Raw genomic sequence first — 19118 nt, forward strand, 5'->3', positions numbered from 1 at the left:
AAGACTAAAACAAAAAACGGAAGAGGTGCTGACAGAGTGTTGGAACGTATGTGTTTCTATCCCTTATTACTTGTGTAATGGAGATGTCAGTTGATGAAGTTTTAAATATTACTTTTATTTAAAGCCCATTTCTAATTAATATTACACTTCAAAGTGGTTTTCAAACAATTACAATGTCTCTAACATTTTAATAAAAAGTTGGTGCAGGGAAAAAAATGTAGATCCACTGAATTTTAGCCTTGCTTAAAGTGTGAAACTTGTGTAAAAGAGAATTAAAAAAGTATTGTTGACTCTTCACTTAAATATTCCTGGGTGTAATATAATTGACAATCCTGATAGTTCAGTCAGAACTGCTTGCTTTTCAAGAATTTTAATACCATGTTTGGAGCAAATATTTCCATTAGTAGAGTTTCCCGATTACGTGAAAAGTTCTAATTGCTGTCACTGTACCTGTCAATATTAGAGTACCTGCCAATTTTATCTTTCATCTATGTCGTTTAGATGTGTGTTCAGCAGCCGTTCCTATTTTCTCCTTCATATACTGTTTCTTTTGTATGAAAAAGAAATGAAAGGCAGGCAGATGTGTTGAGCTCTTCCTGGGAGGGGCGCAAGTGCCAGTTCTTTCTTCTAGCTTTGCTGGGAGTTCAGGGACATCACCAGCCTGCAAGGTCAAAACAGACTTTGAAACTAACTTTATACACAACTACATATTTACTACATTTATAGCTAATGACAAAACAAAGCAGATAATGCTTATTGACAAGTAAAAGTAAGTTTGTGTGGACTATAGTAAAATGTAGATTTACATTAGAATCGCCGATTCAGGTCACTGTAAGGAACCCCGATGAAGACGATGTTACTTCTAACATTGTCATGAGTTTTTTTTTTTTTTTTCAAACTTCGAAGGAATAATAGAGAAGGATAATAGGAAGAAATGGATTATTTTCTTATGATTTAAAAAGTGGTGATGGTGGTGGTAAATAAGTAGTTTGATCAGTCTGATAGCGGTAAGGACGAAAAAAGAATACTTAGCAATGTTTGTATTAGAAGGGCAGGGCTTGTACTAACCCCGTATGAATCCGTGTTTTGTTAGTTATCTTTTTCTTACTTCATTGAAGTAAGGCACTTCATGCTGCTAAGAAAAATGAAGGAAGGAGACGTATTGTACAATAGATGTTGATTCTCTGTATCTAGTTTGCAGCATTTTTCTTGCTTTTTTTTTCTTTTAAAGTCAATATATGCAATAAAAAAAGGCATGGAAAGAAAACAAATATTCTCTTTTATAAGGATATGTTGAGCCACTGTTAAAGCAGTCAAAACCCAAGGTAAACCAAAAGAATGAGCTAGAAATATTTCTAGCTCTTGGTCGCTATTTTAAATACACATACATCCCTGGGCTTCTGTGTATGATGGTGGTTTTTGTTGTGATAAGACAGTATTTAAATGATTCTTTTATTTTTAAAAAAATACTTAGTTTGCCAGGATGTGTGTTATGGAACAGAACTCTTGCTGTGAATTGCCTTCCTCTTGTGGTATCTCCAAGTAAAGGAAGGTTGAATCCTGGTGCAGAATAGAAGAGCGTTATCTTCTAAATCATCTCTTCTTTCTTATGTTTTATTATTGTTGGTTGGGAGCTGTATAGTACTAAACAGTTGTTTTAAAATGCTCAATAGCTTCTAAAGCAGATTGATAATTTCTGTGCCGAACTGTTGCTATGTGTTATTTGTGGAGGACGGCTCTGAGTTGCCTTCAAGCTTTCAGTAGTATTACAAATGTTTAAGCTCTTGGCCAAATGTTAGTATTGGCAAGTAGTTGTGCAAAGCTATTTGGCTAATATCCAAACTTACTGCTGACTAGGTGGTTCTGGCCAGAGGAGAAGACACAAACTCTAATTGGATCCTTAGCTTTCTAAGCATAATTGTAGGGACTTTTTATTTTCCTTCTCCTGCCCCGCTATCTGTATTTTGGTGGCTGTTCTGGCCCCGCTATGTCTGCCTGTGAAGACAGTGTACTTAAGATGTATTGGAAAACTCAGAAAGTAGTTCCATGTTCAAATAATGTTTAAATATTTTTTTTTTTTTTGGAGGTGGGGTGGGTGTCTGAGAATTAAGACTATGTAACCAGTGAAAACCAGAAATTACTTCTGCAGAGCGCAGGGGATGAAACGAGGAGGAAATGTGGAAAGTAAGCTAAGCCTAAGTTAGAACAGCATCTGTGAAGTATTTTAGCATGAAATAGACTGCTGCTTATTTGCTGGGATTTTCTCGGCTGATGAGAATATGGAGTAGCCCCTTCTTTCTTGGAGAATGCATGCTTAGTTTTCTGAATCCTTTTATATAGTTTTGTTTCCAGTGCAAACTATTAAAGTCACAATTATAATCGTTGGGGTTTAGGTCATACGTTATGTACATTAAAAAGTATTTTAAAAATAGAAAATACTGAGGCAAATAAATGAGCATCTGAATTTTTTAGTACTATTAAGCTGATTTCAGATTTTAAATCACAAAGTAACCTTTTATAGGGAAAATGCTTGCAATGGGTCTGCAGTCTGTCCTAGATCGGATTGGATGAATCAGAGTGACTTTTTGTCTCAGAAATTTTTAGGGGCATGTAAGCTTCATGAGATGTTTTGGAACTCCTTTGTGCTTGCTGCTGCAGCGTCTAGAGCTTCTGGGCTTCCATCAAGAAGGGAGGGTTTGTCTCTTCAGTTGTGGGTGTACTGTTCTTGTCTGTACAGCTTCCCATCCTCCCCATAAAATGAATTTCTTATGTTTTTGCTTGATTCCATTTATCTATCTTTCCACCCCTTGCACTGTGGGTGCATAAAGGTGATGCTTTAGTTCAGCAAAACTGTGCTTGAAATACTGGGTGAAAAGTCATTGCTTTAGAGTAATAATTACTCTTCAAAATTAAAATAGCAATATAAAATCAATTTAGTTTTCAGTGTTGAATCATATGTCTCACCTGCTCACTAGGATGGCTCTGTGTCAGCTGGTTCTATGGGAAGATGTGAGAAGGGATCTCCTGTCTCTCTGTTTTTCTCCAGGCGGTAGATGATGATCTGAGTGGCAGTTGTTGAGGCCCTAAGGCTGATATTGCTCCTTCATACCTCCAATTCCTGATGTGTTGAGACACACAGGAAATCTTCCTGAAGCTAGAAACACTCTGTGTATTGGCAGTAAAGAGCAGAAAATTATGTATGTGCCTCTGTTCCCCTTTCCATAAAGCAATGGTGTGTGGCTTCTATGCGTCCAAGACTTCACAGCTGTAAAGAAAGTATCAAATTTTATTCTTAAGATACATGTGTTTGTTTTTTCCAGGGTGTTTGCAAGAAAGCCAGTCTGTATAATTCAGATTGTAATAGATAATGAATTGCAAATGTAAATAGGTGTGAACTGTAAGAATTTCTTTAAATTGGGATTTTCAGCTTCTGGTCAGTAGGCTATCCTCAGTAGCCCATGAAAGTAAGAAACCAAAGTATATTGTCAGTGTGCCTCCACTTTATACATTGGCATCTCAATCTTGATTAGAATATTTTTAAGGTGAAATATAAAAATAATTCATAATGCTGTGGTGGTAATAACATTTCTTTGGTTGGTAGTGTTTTACTTTTCTTTTCCTGTTGCTTTCAGAATTTTCACAGGTATAGCAAAGATAATGTTAAATCAGTATGTGGTTATTGTTGAAGTAAAAGAGGAGTCCAGAGAGGAGTTAGTCTTGCTGTGGGTGAGGGATGATGATCCCCTTTTTCAGTCAGGCTCAATGGGAAGCATTGGAGTGCTAAGCAAGAGAAGTGTTCTCTACTTTGAGATAAGAACTTCTCAAGTCTTCATAGAAGTACAGAAAAGAGGACAGGCCACAACTATAATAAACTCTTAAAGACAACACAAGTACCTAAAATACATCAGACAAACAAAAGGCTAGGTAGGATTTTTTAGTGACTCAAAGGAAGAAGCATACATTAGTTATTTATCAGACTGTGGCCGTGGAAAGAGAAAACAGTATTGATATGAGGAAAGAGTATATCATACCTTTATTTTTTCAAGATCAACAGATCTGTACCACATCCCAACCTGGCCCTGTATTGGGTCTGCTGTATCTAAAAATATTCAATTGTATCAAGTTTAAATTGACTGTTCATGCTACTAATCTTAGGTTTGGGGTTTTTTTTTTGAGTGGGAGGATTATACCAATCTAGAAGACAGCTGGTTTTGCTCAGTGTCTGCTGTGAACCAGTGGAAAGAGAATGATCTTTATCTCTGATCTCATCTGAGATCTTTGAGGGAGCTACAGAACTTTTTTAGGAAACTAGGAATGTACAAGGATGGGTTTCTTGGAGTGCATTATGTGTTTGGGCAGAGGATGGCTGGCACTGAGAATTAAGGATTCTCAATTGCATTGCCCCCAGTCACCATAAGAGATGGGTTTTTTTTATTGATCAATGCATGGAAGTTGGGGTGGCAGTAAAACTGTGCCATTTTTTTGTGGAACAAGCTGTGGGTAATCTCTTGAATGATGGATGATAACTGAAAATGGAGATAGATTCAGATACAATAAAATGTCAAGATTTGAAAATGCAAATCCACAAGTTATATATGGTTCCTTTAAATCTGTGTGCCTTAGAGCTGAATTCTGGAAACTTTAAAAGGTTTACACGGCTCAAGAAGTTGGGTCAGGCTTTTGCCTCCAGAATAAAAAGTATTAATGTTATTTTAAGAGTTATGTGATCCTGAAGTACAAAGGAGTTGCTAGAATGTAACTTTTTCCTGGTGTTCCGAAGTACTTAAAACTTTCTCATTGAAGTAGGTACCCCTACTTTGCTTTATGCATAGCTGAATTGTTTGGTAAAACAATTACAAATGGTAATGTTTTATGACAGAATTACTGTCCTGTTAATATAACTTGTCCCAGACAAATCTTAGCCCGTTTGATCCATTTTGACAAAGGCAATGTTTGCATTGAAATGGATTATTTTTAATGGAGCACCCTGGGTGCACTACAAAGAGTTTAGTGTTTCCAAATATCAGTGTTGCATACATATCACGCTTATATTTTTGTCCAGCACCTGCAGTGGCATTGTCATCAACATTTCAATATAGTCCTGTGCCTTCCACTTCTGAATGTTATGCTTCTTGACAGGAGACTCTTGTAACCCCTAGGGGAAAAAGGTGAAAATTCACAAGCATAGCTGCTGTTGTGTAATAGGAGTTTAAACATCTCTGCTAATTCAGGTGCATACTGGTAATACAAATTTAACTAAAATGCTTTAGACTATGCTGGCTTTTGAACTTGATGACAACGTAGCACGTACCAAGCAATTCTTAGAATTCATGCAAGGTGTGATGCAAGATGTGTGGGATAATGAGGGGTCAGGGAAGAGCTCAGCAGGCTTCTTGTTTGCTGGCATCATTAGTATCCTTAATGTTTTATGCTAACATTATTGGTGACACTAGGGCTTATCAATAAATATGACCTCAAATCATCCTTCTGCCTTCATCAACACATGTTTTCACAGCAAATGTAGAACAGGTGTTTTAAAACACTGCCAAATAATGTACCCATAGATAATGTGGATGCCTTGAAGGCATGGTTAAAGCATATTGGACTTGACTGAATCTATCTTTTGTTCTTCCTCTAATTACCTTTGAAATAAATGGTACTTGATTTGGTTAATGACCACCAATTTAAATGATACCACACACTTACTGAAATGGTTAGATTTGTTTTTTAAAAAAAAAATCACTGGGCCTACTTAATTCTGAAGTCTTATTTGTATGTTTGTTATGTAAAGTTAATAAACATACTTGAAATGTATAAATGTATGATTATAGTATTGAAGAATTTGTAAGCAGTGCATTGGTCCACCTCTACCTATTGTTTGGTTAAATAAATTAGAACAATAAGTTTATCAAAGTAACAATATGATATCCATATGAAAAAAAGAAAGGAAATCATATTTCACAAGCACTCCTTTTCTAAATGAAAACCTAGTTGGTTGCCAAGCAGCCTTTTCCTGAGAATCTTATTAACAACAAATATTAGCAAGCTGGTACATCACTGAACAAATAATTCCGTGTTGCAATACATTGTAATTGTTTAGAAGGAAATATTCATTCAAATAAGCTTGGTGATATTGTTTTGTTTTCCTTACTAACGTTTTTTTACTGGTTACGTCAAACTCTCGAAATGCTGTTTCCTTCATGCTATCCAAAAACCTCAATCCAAACAAAATTGAGAACTCCTGCCTATTTTCTTGTTCTGTCTGAATTAATCTCATATTACTGGAGAATATACTGCCGATGTTTTGGAGTCCACAGTGTTTATTTCAACATAAAGCATCATCCTGAATACCAAATGTATAGTAAATTTTTTACCTACTGTAGGAAGTAGGTTACTTTTCTGATACGTGCTGATTACTTGTAAATAAACTTATTTTCCCAGATGAACATTTACTTAATTTTATGTTGTCTTTTTTCAGGTCTCTGACTTTGGAGGAACCTGCTGGGAGAATGCAGTGAAACTGCCAATATTTCTAGCTGGAATTATAAATTTATTATTAAACTTTAGTGTTACTAATTTCTTACTAAATAGTACCTCAAAGTAGAAGAAAAATGTATGGAAGTGCAAGAACAATCAGCAACTTGGAAGGAAGTCCCTCCCGGTCTCCTCGTTTGCCAAGATCTCCTCGCCTGGGCCATAGGCGAACAAGCAGTGGAGGAGGAGGAGGAACAGGTAAGACATTATCAATGGAGAACATCCAGTCCCTTAATGCAGCCTATGCAACATCCGGACCAATGTATCTGAGTGACCATGAAGGTGTAGCTTCTACTACTTTCCCAAAGGGCACAATGACTCTTGGAAGGGCTACAAATCGAGCTGTGTATGGTGGTCGAGTCACAGCTATGGGGAGCAGTCCTAATATCGCTTCAGCTGGACTTTCGCACACAGATGTCCTTTCTTATACTGATCAGCACGGAGGTCTGACCACATCTTCACACCATCACCACCATCAGGTTCCTTCTATGCTGAGACAGGTTAGAGATAGTACCATGTTAGACCTGCAAGCACAGCTTAAGGAGCTACAGAGGGAGAATGATCTTCTCAGAAAAGAACTAGACATTAAGGACAGCAAGCTGGGATCCTCCATGAATAGCATCAAAACTTTCTGGAGTCCTGAGCTAAAGAAAGAAAGAGTGTTGAGGAAAGAAGAAGCAGCCAGAATGTCAGTTCTTAAAGAGCAAATGAGAGTTTCCCATGAAGAAAATCAGGTAAGTAATTCTGAAAGTTTCTTTCTGTTGATTTACAGCTAAGTACTTGATGTTTTACTTGTTGTATCCTGTACTGGAGCAAGTATGACATTTACAACAGGAATTGTGTGTCTTGATCTATCTGCCTCTGTCTGTTAACTGGTAGGAAAGCATGTTAATAAGAATCTGAATGCAGGTTATAATTTCCTGCTGAAGAGAATGATTGTTTGTCACTACCCTTTTTCTTATTTTTAAGACTTTCTCAAGTCCTCTTTTTTGCAGCAGCAGTCTAAATACCTCTTCAAAAATGCTGCTGAGTAAATGAGCCCTTTCTGCAAAAGCATAAATAAACACCCAGAGGCATATTTTGTTAGCTGTATAGAGGTTTAGCTACCTGTTTTTTTTTTTTTCTCTATTTGAAAAGATGATGAGATATTAAATCCTCATATGCAACATTCTGTAATTCTACGTAATGGAAAAGTTGAAGTTGTGGTTTCAGCAGTGTTTCAAGATGTGTGTCTTAGAAAAGGAGCATCTTGTGAATATGTATTTCAAGTGCTTCTGTTCACAACATAACATTCTTTTCCCTAAGTTATAAAAAGACTGAAGTATTTTAGTCTGCAGGAATAAAGCTCTAAGGTCAAGCTTTGAGTCTCTGCTATTTCACAAAGCTATACAAAACAGTGGCACAGAATAGATCAAAAGATTTCTCTTATTGCTGTCTTCACACGCTTTTTGGCTGCTGGTCTTATTTTAAAGCTGCTCCTTTTTAGACCATCTGTTAACTTTCTCCAGACAAAAACACAATCCTGTGTTTCTCTCACTTCCATATTCACAATCTAAACTTCTTCACTGGTAGGCAACAACAACTGATATTTTTAAGTTACTTCCAAGTCTGTGATAATCGGTGCTTCTCTCCCAACTTTCCACCTCTTAGGCATGTCATGACCCTAAATATCTATGGAGCTAACAAGCCTGATACCAGTTACTTCAGTGGGAAACTGTGTGGTCTTGATCAGGAATTCAGTACAGTGAATTAATTTATTATTTTCTTGTGTATCCATGCTGACAGTAACAGTTAGTGAATACTTATTTATAGTGGGTCTGATGCTGTTAGACCCATATTATCCAAAACATGTTTGAAGGTTCTACTATTGAAGAGCCTTATTGTTTAGACTTTCTAATCTTGATATTTGTTGTCACCTTAGCAGTAGGAGGAAGATTCCAGGGTTTTGATAGGCCTTCTTATGGAAATGTTACGTTAATATCTCATATTGACATTTGGAATCAATCTGGTATTTGGAGACTTTGTCATCTGCCACAATTATTTATGTGTTGGGTTTTTTTTTGTGTGTGTGTTTTTTTTTTCTTTTTCTAAAAGCTCTTCTGTCATTTTCAGGGCAAGTGAGTTAGCAACGCTGTTAGGAGTCCCCCCATTCATTCATTCATTCTGGGAAGAGTGTATATTTTTATTTTTCACAACTGCTTTTATTTTCTTTTAAGGGTGATCCTTACAAAAGACAAAAAGAATGTATTTTACCCTATTTGTATATTTAAAGTGTGTCCTTTGTAACAAAATAACATAAAGACTCAGTAGCACCAGTATTCCGCTGTTAACAATGTTCAAAATTTCATAGAATAGACTTGGTAAACAGTTGATACTCCACTTAATACTCTGAGCTACAGTTTCTGCGTTCTTAGTAACTCTCTGAACTTTTCTTTGAATTATGCCATTTGCTTTCAGACCTATATAAAATTCTAGTGTCTGCAGCTCATAACAACAAATCACACAGCTTAACGTGTCATGTGAAGAGCCACTGTTTTTAATTTGGTTTTGCACTAGACTTTGACTGCTTTTGCTAGGGTTTCCTGTTCCTCATACTGGAAGAAACATTAAATAGTTGGTGTCTGATGCCAGTCTCAATGCCACTTATGAGTTTTACTGGACACCATCACATCCCTCCCTCAACTCTTTAACTCTGACATTTCTTTGATTCTTCATTCTCTGAATCTTGAGTCTGTTTTTTTGATATTAGTGTTTGCCCTTTTATTCGGTACATATCTGTCAACAGTTCCCAACAGTCAATTTGTTCTTTCTAGCTTTAGATGACTTTTTTTTTTTTCCTTTTACTGCTATTGAGTACTGAGCTAATAGTGTAATAGGAGTGTTTGTCACAGCTGAAGAGTGTTACCAGTGGTTATCATGAATTTAGGTCCTGGTTTGTTATGCATGAATGCAGAATTGTTTTCACTTCTCTATGACTGCATGGTATCTCCCTGAATTTAATTTACCAACCCTTGCCTAGTTGCTTAGTCTTATAAAAACCTGCTTTGCATTTAGCTTTTCTCTGCTGCCTTGAATAATCTGATATCGTGATAAAAAATAGTCCTCTTACTGTTCACCCTGTCTAGGTTGCTTAGGATATGTCAGACAGCAACAAAGCCCAGACACAGGTTCCAGCAAAACTCCACAGGGCCCTTCTGTTGTTTTTTATGACTTGACCATGTGTTTCTGCTATTTCCTCTCTTGTGCTTAAATATTTATATATGAAAGGACCATCCCTCTTATCTAATTGTTGCTTAGTTTTCTTGTAAAGTATTTGGAGACAAGCCTTTCTGAAGGAATGGCTTTTGGAAGTTCAGGCTGACTGGGTCAGCTAGTTTGTCAGTCTTATCCATAAACTGATTCGCTCAAACAACTAATTTCAATTAATTATCAAAAAGCTATGGTTTTAAAGACAATGTTTTTTGGGGCATCTAACAATGCGATCCATCACGTCTCAGCTAAAAAGTGATGGATCTATCCTTGTGTGTCTGAGGGTTAGTGGCTTATGAAACTTCTTAAAAACTGACATGTTTCTTACTGAAATGTTAAGACCTGTTTTTGGATTGGCTGTGCGTGATGAAGTTGATGCTGAATGGGGCGCTTAGTCTCATAGCCAACTTCAAGAAGTCCCAAGAGACTGGAGAAGGGCAAATCTAGCTGTCTGCCAAAGAAAAAAAGAACGAGGGGGGAAGAGAGAGACGTGACTGAATTTTAAATTTGGTATTTCTATTGTGGTTTCTGGAAAAATACTGTAAGAACAATCAGAGAAAAAATTATTTGTAAACTGTAGTAATTATTTGCATTTAAATAATCAATAGTTATGTCTAGAATATTAGGAATATAGGGGGAAAATATAAAAAAGCTAACATTCAATATAGATTTGCCAAGAATAATGTCAAACAAGTCTGATCATCCTGGATGATAGGAAAATAGGCTTTATGCATAAGGAAAGAACAATAGGAATGTATTACAACCCCAGATTAATTTTCTTGTCTTCCCATCCTTTGTCATTATTAGACATTTTCTCACAGCACAATTAGTATTATTGTATAAATGGATTTATTATATAGATAGGGACAGGAAGTACTTTAGATGTTTTTGGCTGGATAGGTGTTTTCTTGCTATCCATCAAAGTTATTACCGATTGGTAAGCTGGTCCCTTATTGTTCCTAAATACCAGAGTTCTAGAAGGTGTAAATCCCTTTCATCCTGTCTCATTGTCTCTGTGTAAGTGCGTGCAATGTCACACATTTTGAAGCTTATTGTGAACATTTAAGAAATTTTTACATGGAAAAGGTAAAGCTAGTAACCTGACAAATGGAAATATTCTGTTTATGTTTTTCTGTGCTTCCTGAGGTATGTTATCACATTAATAAACTAATATAATAAGAATAAAACAAAAAAAAGCCTGATTTTTTTTTCAGTTATGTACCTCTTTGAGAGACACATCAACTTTATTTTCAACTCAAATTTGTAACATAATATTTATGACCAGTGAAAGTCTACTGTAAGGTATTTTAAAACCAGTAGGCTCAGCATATTCATTCACCTTATTTTCTGTTTTTCATTGTACTGTTGTTTGTTGCTTGTTTTTAAATACTTTTAAGTGTTGCATGCATACGTGTTGATTTTAACTTTATTTTGGATGTTTTCACCGTTTTCTTCATTTGAGTTCATGTGCGTTGACGGCAGTTTAGGTAAGTGCAAAATATTTTTTTCTTTACATTTTTCTAAATGAGATACAGTGCTTAACCATTTTAATGTGTGGTATAGATTAAACATTATAGAGCTAAACTTCAGTATCTGAAGATGAAAGTATAACGAAACAAAAGCACATCAGTAATTTTTTTTTTCTAGTTTGAAAATAAAAATGATTCTGTGAAATGGGAAGAGGCTAAAATAGCAGAATTGTTCTGGTGAAGGATAATGGTATGAGTTGTGTGAGAGTGAACAAGCCGTGCCAGAGCCGTGTGTGTGGCTGTTAGTGATGATGAGGGGAGGCTACTAGCTCTGTGGTGGGGAGTGGGCATAGATAAGTAGGTGGTCATAATACTGTAGGTATCCAAGGAGATTTTGCAGAAGCAATAACCCAGGTTTAAGGGTGAATAGGGAATGCAACTATTTTTAACTTTTTTTTTTTTTTTTTTTTTTTTTTTACTGTGGGATTTTTAAATCCAAGAAAGCTTGGTAAGTACTGAATTACACAAAGAATAAGGGGGAATGTCCTTATAAGTGTGCAAGTGCTTGCTTAGTCTTGAATGAAGGTTTTCTGTTGGATAGGCAATAATACACACACTGAAAATTATATCGTGTATTAATTGTCATTTGAAAAGGATAGTAGTAAGTTACAACCTTTTGTGCATGTTTGAGATGTCAAGAGATCTGAGGAAAGTAAACATTGATTTAATGTTCTGTTTCCTCCAGTATCTGAAAAAGATAAGGAGTGATTTTTAGCCTCTAGGATGTGTTGTGTATACCTGTCAGCTGAAGGAGTGCTATTTTTGTATTTCAAAGAAAAGGTACTTTATTCAATTTGTTAGAAATTAGAAGTTGTTGAAAATGTGATTTAAACTGAAAAGAATATGAGCAAAATACCTACTTTAGTTAGTTGGGTTACCATTATTCTGGTGGGGTTTTATTTTGTGATTCGCTCCTTTTTTTTTTTTTTTTGATAGGTAATTCTCAATTAGGCCAGTGCCAACTGCTACCCTTAAAAAAAAAAAAACAAACGTCATTTCAGTTGCATCTTGAAGTCTTGGAATGAGTGTCAAACAATGTCAGTGAGTATTCTTTATAAAGAAGCATAAGCAAGGCCACGTACGTTTTAAGGAAAGATGGATTGACTCTACAGCAGAAACAGCATTCCTATAAAAGGTGTTTGGAATTGTGTGATGCTGTATGGCTTGTGATTGTGATCTTGTCAACTTTGAATGCATTCCTATCCTTAGCTAACATTTGGTGCCATAATTCTGAGATATTACAAAAAGTGCTGATGCTTCTCTTGTGGGTTTTTTGTCTTGTAATGGTGATCATCTGCTGCATAAAACTTAAAACTGAAGTGTTGTTTGAGGAGTTTTCAGAATGGCTATAGTTTTATTAGTTGATACTTAAGCTTAATTTAGTAGTTTAATCCTGTTCTATTTCACTTACAACTTCAGAGAGATTGAAAAAAAAAAAAAATTAGATCTAGCTGGAAGTCTATTGGGATAAAACTACTTTTAAGTTACCCTTGCTTTAGGTTTGTAGCACTACTTGAATGTATTCCTTCTGTAGATGCTGGTGAGCTGTACCTCATGCATAGCAGCTGCTGCTTTTTGCTGCCCCCTGCCTCGAATTAGGGATCAGACCAGAGTAGGCATTTTAGTAGGGTAATTTATAATGTCAAGTATATAAAAGAGGTGGGGAGAGAGGCAACTGTATTGTGTATAAACCATGTTGAGTTTTGTTAGTATTGGGAGGCACTGGATGCATCACGTAAATAGTAAACAATTCAGTAACGCAGGAACTTTTTGAAAGCAAGGCTTACAAAACATAGTCTGAAAAAGGTAACTAAACATTTCATCCCATGAATAATATGGTTTATCACAGATATCATAGGTAATACATCTAACGTGATTCTTGGTGAAACTTGGTGAAATTCTTTTCAGCTGATTGTGATAGAGCCTGAGGCTTATGTTTTTCTTTTTTTTTTTTTTTTTATTTCTCTGTTATCTTCTGTAAACTGGTTTCCTTCCAGCCTGTAAACTGTATTACAGTTCATCTGCAAAAAATGCTGTAAATGACTCTTAAGAATTTTCCATCCTCTGAAGTAGAGGAGAGAAAGAGAAGAAAGTACTAGAAAGAAAATGAGTCATTGCTCTCTCATTATATGTTTTTAGTCTTTACTGTTTCAGACCTTTCCCCTCATTTTGATAATTTCATCTTGAATTTTCTGAGAGTTGTTCCCAATTTATCTACCAGGCAGTTGATAATGCCATATTCCATTAGCCTGCAATAGGGAACTTCATCCTCTAGGCTATTTCTGAAGAATGTAACCAAAACCCATAACCATATCTGCAAAGCTTTATTTTTATTTGTTTTACTTACGTACATTATTTCCTAACCTTTCTCTTTTTGGTTATGTTTCTGAGTTCATAAGATGTATTTCAGAGTGTTGTCAGGGCGAGTGGAATGTTATGATGGTGTTTTAACCTGTTGGTCACCAATTCAATTGTCATCTGAGGTTTATGTTTTACTCATGTCATCAGGGTCGAATTCTGACTTTACCTGTCATTTCCTCTGTTCAAGGTGTCTAGCATTCTGGACTATAGAACTGTATTTCCCTAGTGCCAGAGTCAGTTATTAAAGCTGTCAGCTGCAAGATATGATTTGCTACTTGAATTTACTGCTAGAATATCTGTCAGTTGAGATAGCAAAGAAACTAGCATTTAGGAGCCTTTGGTGTATTTTATAGAGGATAACTTTGGTTCAGATTGTATTGCCTCTAGCAGGAGCAAATAATTCTTTTGAATTTAGTAATTTTAGACTATTTGGCCTGTGGGACAGAGAAATAGTATTTACTTTTTGAATTTCCTTAAGCATATACCACCATATAGTTATTGCTTTTACTCTTGGTGTTTGAAGATAATATATACAGCTAACAAAACATGTGACAAGAAGGCAGTAGATTTTCTGTGAAATGCTCTCCAAACCCTAAAGGCAAAGGAATAAATGATGTTTTTGCCAAAAAGAAAATCCTGAGGCAAATCAATGTAAATATTTCAGTGTTAGAGACTTGGAGGACATGGAGGTCTTGCAAGGTAATCTCTGTTCAGTTCCATCTATAATTGAATGAGTGTGAGGTCTCCAGCGCGTTGCTTTTCTGTAGAAGAAAAGCAAGGTCAGCAGAAACTAAAGAAAAAGTATAACGCGCATTGGGATGCAGCTTCAGAGGAGCAGCAAGCCCTTAAACTAGGTCTGCTTCTTGCACAGAACTTTTTCCATGTAATTGACTGCAGCATTAATTGTAGAGTGCAATTCTCAGCGCAGAATCAGTATTTGAATGGAAAGAACAACAATACAGAAAGAGACAGGGAGGTGTGCTTTGAAAATTAAATACTTTGTATGCATTTTGTTTGAAATTATGTCTAAAATGATGTTGTGTAGCTCTTGCAATTTGTAGTAGAAAGTCTGAATGAATAATCCTTTTAGTGTGAACTTTTTCCTTGCTATGATATTAATTCCAGATAGCTAAGGATGTTTTTTGTTTCCCTATTGGAGTAAAGGAAGGGAAGGGGAAATTCTAGAGTAAAAAAGCATAAAAATTGCTTAAGAAAGCAAAACCAGGCAGTTCATCCCCTGAAGAGGGAGAGCTGTCAGAATGAGAGTTTGAGCAATTAGACGAGGATACTTAAGATAGGTTCTTCCACCTGAATACACTGCATTATCCTGACTTCAGGACTGCAAAATGAAGCAGCAGTGCCAGTCTGGCCAAGTCAAAGAAAAATTATTTCTAAATAATGTTTTAGAGAAGAGTGCAGGTTTTTAAAATGTAAGTATATAGGTATAACCATGAAAGAAAACATAAAAACCTCTAGTTCTGAAGTTTTTTTAGATGTTTGCTTCCCAGATGCGTCCAGTTGATTCATTTTATTTCTGAATATGTCAGGTAGAATCTAGTCTTTATTTGATATCCTTGAGTTAAGCTTTTGGAATAGTTTGGGAATAAAATAAATAAAATGCTTGGTCCTGTATTTATTAACTTAGAGTATTGTATGGCAAATTGTGTTATAGTGTTGCACTAATAATATTTGAGGTATTTAAACACATCTCAATTAGAAGAACAACCAAACAAAAAAAACCCCAACAAAACCCAACCAACCCAAACCCCCTGAATAACCAGTGCAGAAGTAGTTTGGAAATAAGGCCTTACGCCGCCTTGGTTCTCACGTCTATTATTCTGTATGGGTGCGCTTTCCCCACTTCATTTTCCCCTTCCCCAATCTAATTTCTCTGCATTTGCCAGTTTTGGGGAATGGCGTTCTTGTTCAGCTGGTGCTGTTTATTTCAGGGTTATTTTTTCAGTTCTCCTGTGGGCGCTAGATAGCTGCATATTTGTGAAACTCAGCATTTTGTATATGCCTTGTTGAAAGAAGTCCCATAGTGTGTAGAATTTCCATTTTTGCATGCTGATGAAGGTTTACTTTTAACAGCTTTCAGGGCATTATTTTACCTTTTGGGCATCCATTAGGAACGGGTGATGCAGTTTGCAGCATTTTCTTTAGATGATATTTCATTTAAGTTTAATTTCTTTCAAATTCTACTCCTTGTGAGTTGTGATTGTATTTCCTGACTATTTTAGTACCCGAACCTGAAAGTTTGTCTGCTTTGACGAATGTGCATGGTTCAATGTCTTCTGACCTTTGCCATCTTGTTCTTTTTCTGCAGCATTTTGGATCTTAGTGGGAGGGTTCACAGAGCACTTTGAAATCACTTCATTTTTGTACGAACCAGTCTCGCACGCTCTTTTCATGCTGCTTTCTCCCAATAGTGTTGTTAGAATTTGTAATGTGCTACTTAAGCGACAAAATACTTGGGTGTTTTTCTCTGGGGTAATTTTCAGCTGGATCACTTCCCTGACCTTTCACATCTAGTTGTGTGCTGGTGTAGAGCAGGTAGAGAGTTGAGTGGCTGAGAGTAGTAGGAGGCTAAAGCGGAATCTCAGATTCTGCCAGCAGCTCAGGTTGTGCTGCTGAGCCTCTGTTACTGAGGTTTGACTGCCTTGGCACTTAAATTCTTGAAAGAAAGCTTGAGTATCTGTACTACAATGCAGTCTTTGTTTCAGCCATACCTCAGTGGCTACAGAGAATAATATTTAGATGTTTTATACCGTCATACTTGCATCACGAGGAAATGGTGACTACTGATATTTTTGCTACTGCGTTTTACAACACAATTTGCCATTGAATTACATTCCCTTTGGCAGGTCGATTGTGCAATAGTCCTGATGTTGTCTTTGGTGTTTGCCCTAAACACTTCATTTTCAGACATAGTACTGCTCAACAATTCTAGTATTTCTTATAATAGCAAACTATACATGCCTTTGCAGTTCACAATCCCATCTACCAAATTGCAGGTAAGAATCTTAAGGAAAATCAAGTTGTTTGCTATGAGTGATATAAAGAGCTGTACACCTGCACATTTGCGGTAATTGTATTTTAAAACATTGCAAATGCACGACTATGTTGTTGAGCTTTGCATTTAAAATTGATAATTCTTACATGTGAAGCAGTTTTCCTGATCTGCCAATGTGTTATTGAGATGATGGAGTTTTTTCTATTAAATCTCTTTCCATTTTCTGCTATTTTTCTTGTGGTTTCTTTTGCTTCAGCAGTCCACTCTTTGAATTGAATAGTATCGAAGCAATGAGATAAGTGATTCTGAACAGTCTTACAGGTTTCTGTAGTGCTGTTCTATTTTAGTTTGCATTTTCCTTTAAGCTGGGCAAAACTCGAATGATGCAGCAATATAAAAGGCCTTAGTAATCTTGCCTATTGGAAGTGGAGCATTTCAGTTCTTTGTGTAGAAGGCTTTAAAATAATTTAGCTGTTTTGCGCTAAGTGTTTAAGAAACATGTTGGAAGATGTCTGTTTCTGAGAATTGTGGTGGCTTAATTCCAGAAAGAAAAACAGAGCAGCTAAAAAAGTTCATGCTTCTGTTGTGTATGAGCAGCTGGAAATATTCACTGAATAAAATGCTCTTTTTTTGGTTTTAGCTGGTTGGATCTAGTGTAAATCTTGAAGTTCAGAAACCCTATTGTCAAAGGTTTTGTAACTTCTAAGCGTGTGAATTTCATTCCTGCGTTGCTTTTGGATATGGTTTTCTGCCATCGAATCACTTAATTTGCCTTCATCAATCACAGGAAAGTATTTTTATACTTTAGTGACTGAGGCTTTGATTTTTTTCTAGTGTGAAATACCACATCAGCTTTACATCAGCTCACATTATGATTCCTGCTATTTTAGCTGTGTGGATTCTTGCTGTGCTGTAAGGGATTTCATGATTAAATATCAGAGTAACTGAACCCAAGTCTGACCTTTAAGACTGCTATAAATTCTACTAAATAAATATTCCTATGAATGTTTTACTAATATTATTCTGTATTTCAAAGTTCAAAATTTAACTCTTCTTACCAAACTGTAATTTGGATGCTCTTTGACCTTTTCTCCCTTTGGCTAGACTGTGTACATATTGATGGATACTGTGCTTGATAAGCCCTCTGCTGCTTTTCCAAGTTATTGTTTAAATCTAATTAACCAGGTTGAATTAGAACAGCTGTGGATTTGTTCAGAGTTGTGGACTGTCCATTTCCTCTGTGCGAGGAGCAGAGTGGAAGAAGAGATTCATTTTGCTGCAACCTCAAAAGCTTGCTTAGGCTTTAGTTAATTTTTAATTTTAATATAAAAATAAATCTTAATGTTGATTGAGTAGATTGTTCTCACTTCAGAACTTTGGGCTAGTAAGTTTCTCAGACCTAAGGATGAGAAACCAATATCTGAAAGGGAAACTGCAGTACAAAGATCAACTACCTTGCAAAACCTTAATGCAACAGAATATTTATTAAAATGTCTATTAATCTAAGAAAATATGCATTTGAGAATGCATAATGCATAGCTGGTAAAGTACTTAACAACTAGAAAATGCAACATTCATCACTAATTTGATTTTTAATGGCTTTGATCATTCAGATCTGCCTTTCCATAGGATAGCTAAAGAAGCCATGAGGGAAGTATATAATGCTCTTAAAATACATATCAATGTTTAGGCTGCAGTTCAAAGCAAACAGTTCCATACTGTTCCTACTGTTTAGCTATATCAAAAGGGGATACCTTTGGGGAAATATTTAATTCTCTTTGCTCCTTTGCTATTAGGAGACCACTTAGAGTCCATTATGTCAGCTTAGTGTTGCCTCTGTTGAAAAACAGAATTTACTTATGCATTTAGTTACCTAAGCTTCCAGATGTTCAGTAGCACAGGTACGGCACTTTAAATTCCTTGGCAACTATTAATAATTTGATCTGTAGGGGCATATTGGTTATAACCTGAGCCACATTCAAGTTATGCTGACTTTCTTTTGATTTATACCTTGCAGCTGATTTTCATAGACCAAGAATAAAATATTCTTAAAAACTAATGTTAAAGAGCCCCCTGAGCTCACTTAATTTTTGTTTTTCAAAACACACATACGAAATATAAATATAGCTTATCTGTAGAATACGTGCTAGAAGCCAAAATTTACAAAAGAACTTAGGATAGCACAATGATTCATGGATCTACTCTAATTTTTAGGCTCCCAACAATTCTCTTTATTCTTGTATTTTTTTTTCTTTATTCTTGTGTGTAGAATCCTTGATCAACAGCTGTTAAGGGACCAAAATTTCCCTTCCTATTGTCAATAGTATATTTCTGCAATGGATTAGTCATAGTTCCTTTTATTATGTTCCTTCTGGTTGTAAGAACTTTACATTCTTGGTTGTACACTGGCAGAGCTTTACTGTATTTCCTTT

The 19118-nt window shown here is 35.9% G+C and overlaps 1 protein-coding gene across 16 annotated transcripts in view; it reads left to right on the forward strand.

The window, feature by feature from the left end:
• The first annotated feature begins 6480 nt into the window (after positions 1 to 6480).
• ERC2 (ELKS/RAB6-interacting/CAST family member 2) overlaps positions 6481 to 19118 on the forward strand; it is a 367942-nt gene continuing 355304 nt past the window's right edge. For 10 of the 16 annotated variants that reach the window (XM_069865912.1, XM_069865911.1, XM_069865913.1 and 7 more), the window contains exon 1: positions 6481 to 7268. In XM_069865912.1, the coding sequence (XP_069722013.1) occupies positions 6612 to 7268 (657 nt within the window). In that variant the 5' untranslated portion in view covers positions 6481 to 6611. The remainder of the gene's footprint in view (positions 7269 to 19118) is intronic. The other 6 variants (XM_069865920.1, XM_069865921.1, XM_069865915.1 and 3 more) reach the window with 1 other exon arrangement.

The sequence above is a fragment of the Phaenicophaeus curvirostris genome, chromosome 11 (genome assembly GCF_032191515.1).
Source record: "Phaenicophaeus curvirostris isolate KB17595 chromosome 11, BPBGC_Pcur_1.0, whole genome shotgun sequence".
Classification (NCBI taxonomy): Eukaryota; Metazoa; Chordata; class Aves; order Cuculiformes; family Cuculidae; genus Phaenicophaeus; species Phaenicophaeus curvirostris.